The 2,647-nt window shown below is 35.8% G+C and overlaps 1 protein-coding gene across 1 annotated transcript; it reads left to right on the top strand.

The window, feature by feature from the left end:
- The first annotated feature begins 270 nt into the window (after positions 1–270).
- TCP1 (t-complex 1) lies at positions 271–2,436 on the top strand. The gene is made up of 4 exons (XM_019663760.1): positions 271–398; positions 771–881; positions 1,200–1,381; positions 1,915–2,436. Exons 1-4 carry the CDS (start codon positions 286–288, stop codon positions 2,136–2,138), a joined length of 630 nt encoding a protein of 209 aa, XP_019519305.1. The 5' UTR covers positions 271–285; the 3' UTR covers positions 2,139–2,436.
- The last annotated feature ends 211 nt before the right edge of the window (positions 2,437–2,647 follow it).

Genomic DNA, 2,647 nt, shown 5'->3' with positions numbered 1-2,647 from the left:
GTAGTCAGACACTTGATTTAGAGTCTGCTGTACACTTAATCTTTAATGGTAATGGATATGTAGTTCTTTACTGTTTTACTGCAGAGCTACTTTATTGGCCAGAACTTTTTTCTGGCTTTGGCCATGTGCATATTGATATTGAACACTGTAATCTTTTTTCAGGTTTCTAATAACCAGTTATTTATTTCACTGTCATCATTATTCTGGTTGATAATATCTGATCATTTTGGTGTTTTTACTTATGCATTATGCATATTGAATGACAGACTGATATTAGAGCAACGAATGTTTTCTCTACAGGTTATTATTGCAGCAGAACTTCTGAAAAATGCAGATGAACTAGTCAAACAGAAAATTCATCCCACATCAGTTATTAGTGGCTATCGACTTGCTTGCAAGTAAGATTGTTTGCGTTCAGAGAAAATTTTATGTTATTTGATGTAATAATTGGGAACTGTTAAATGTTTAATGACTACATTTTATTTTGTGAAAACTGTATTTTAGCATTTAAGTAGTAGTATTTGAAGTAAGAAGTAGGGCCAGAATGAGAATCTTTTTTTTTCCCATTTGACTACCACATTTTCTCCTAATAGATTTTAGTGGCTATGCTTATGGGATAGATTAAAATTGCCATGATCTGAAGAGGGAGGATTTATGTGTCCTCCTCCTATATGAAATGGCTGGACAGAAAATTGGTGTCTATGACTTTCTGACACTGTGATAAAACAAAAGTTTGAATAATGAATTTATGAGCGTTTTCTCCCTCACAGGGAAGCAGTGCGTTACATCAGTGAAAATCTAATTATTAACACAGATGATCTTGGAAGGGATTGCCTGATTAATGCTGCTAAGACATCAATGTCATCCAAAGTCATTGGAATGTATCCTTGTGATGGTCCATAAATTTTAGGGTTTTTAAAAAGTAAGAACTTGTGTTGGTTTTGTGCTAGGTGATGCTGTATTGAAATTGCCTGTTCCCTTCTCTGCTTTTCTAGGGGGAAAGGTAATAATATAAAGTATGTGTAAAAGTAGTATGAATTGCAGATAGCAATAAATAGTACTCTGGCATTTTGATGGAATGAATAATGCTTGTTTCTTTGATGAGATAGCAAAAAGGAAGTGCCTTTGAATTACCCTTGATTTTCATTTGCACACATTGTCCATTCCAAGTCTCTTATTCTCCTTAACTGTTGCCTTAGGAATGATGATTTCTTTGCTAATATGGTAGTAGATGCTGTACTTGCTGTTAAATACACAGATGCAAGAGGCCAGCCTCGCTATCCAGTCACTTCCATCAATATTCTGAAAGCCCATGGGAGAAGTCAGATGGAGAGTCTGCTCATCAATGGCTATGCACTCAACTGTGTGGTGGGAGCCCAGGGTAAGGCTCGGGATTTGGTCATGTAACAAGAGGACTGAAGGTTAAAATTGGCTTTTTGTGGATTATACTGTTCATCTTCAGGTGAACTATTCAAGCTGTGCACTTCCTGTTCTTTAAGGAAGCCCAGAGAAACAGGAAATTGTACATCACATTGTCAGTTTCTCTTTAGTAACTTAAAGCATGTATAACTTGGAAATGCAAGTTAGAAGAACGTGTGTTTTAATGTCATGTATTTAAAATGTGTTCCTTAAGGTTTAATGTAACGAAATCNTGTACATCACATTGTCAGTTTCTCTTTAGTAACTTAAAGCATGTATAACTTGGAAATGCAAGTTAGAAGAACGTGTGTTTTAATGTCATGTATTTAAAATGTGTTCCTTAAGGTTTAATGTAACGAAATCTGAATTTGTGTTTACATATAACGTAGTTTAACATCTCTGTTGCTTTTTATTCTTTAAGGATAGACGTATATTGTAAAATATAGCATTGTTAATAGTTACTATAAAGGAACTTAATTTTATGTTCAATTATAGGCATGCCCAAGAGAATAGTTAATGCAAAAATTGCTTGCCTTGACTTCAGCCTGCAGAAAACAAAAATGAAGCTTGGTGTACAGGTGGTTATTACAGACCCTGAAAAACTGGACCTGATTAGACAGAGGTATGTTGAGGGATTGGTTTTGATCTTTGAAAAGGGGAGTTTGTGGTTCCATCGTGTAATGGTTAGCACTCTGGACTCTGAAAAGGGGTGTTTGTAAATTATGCTTCTGTTAGAGCAGGTGATGGTAAACTAAAAAGGAGTTCTACATCTCATAGTTAACAGGGCAGGTGATCAAGCAGAGTGGTGATTGTGCAAGTGGGTTTTTTAAATGAGTGTCTTGGAGGACTTTAAAAATTAACATTTTTAACCAAAGTCAGACTATTTTACATTAACTTCCAGGAAAATTAGAAAATGTGGCAATGGTGTTTTAAGAGAGATTTGGTGGCAATGGTGTTTTAAGAGAGATTTTGGGGGCCGGCCGAGTGGCTCAGTTGGTTAAGAGTTCACTCAAGAGTGCGAACTCCGAGCAACAGCAGTTCGAGTCCCAGCCCGAGCTGAGCTGCCAACAGGTGGCAGGATGGCTCAGCTAAAGAAAAAAAAGAGATTTGGGGTGATGTAAGTTAAAACTTACATGAAAATTCACCTTTTTGTGGAATCTTCGTTTTATAATTTTGTATTGATATTAAAGATTAAAGATATATCCAGGAATGTATTTCCTCAGATAAG

This window comes from Hipposideros armiger, unplaced genomic scaffold (genome assembly GCF_001890085.2).
Source record: "Hipposideros armiger isolate ML-2016 unplaced genomic scaffold, ASM189008v1 scaffold_404, whole genome shotgun sequence".
Taxonomy (NCBI): domain Eukaryota; kingdom Metazoa; phylum Chordata; class Mammalia; order Chiroptera; family Hipposideridae; genus Hipposideros; species Hipposideros armiger.
Note: the sequence above shows the minus strand (reverse complement) of the source record. Positions and strands in the feature narration are given on the sequence as shown.

Coding starts and splice junctions, on each gene's coding strand:
- TCP1 (XM_019663760.1), top strand. CDS start 286: ATGTTTTCTCTACAGGTTATTATTGCAGCAGAACTTCTGAAAAATGCA. Junction 882..1,199: donor TCATCCAAAGTCATTGGAAT/GTATCCTTGTGA, acceptor CTGTTGCCTTAG/GAATGATGATTTCTTTGCTA. Junction 1,382..1,914: donor CTGTGTGGTGGGAGCCCAGG/GTAAGGCTCGGG, acceptor GTTCAATTATAG/GCATGCCCAAGAGAATAGTT.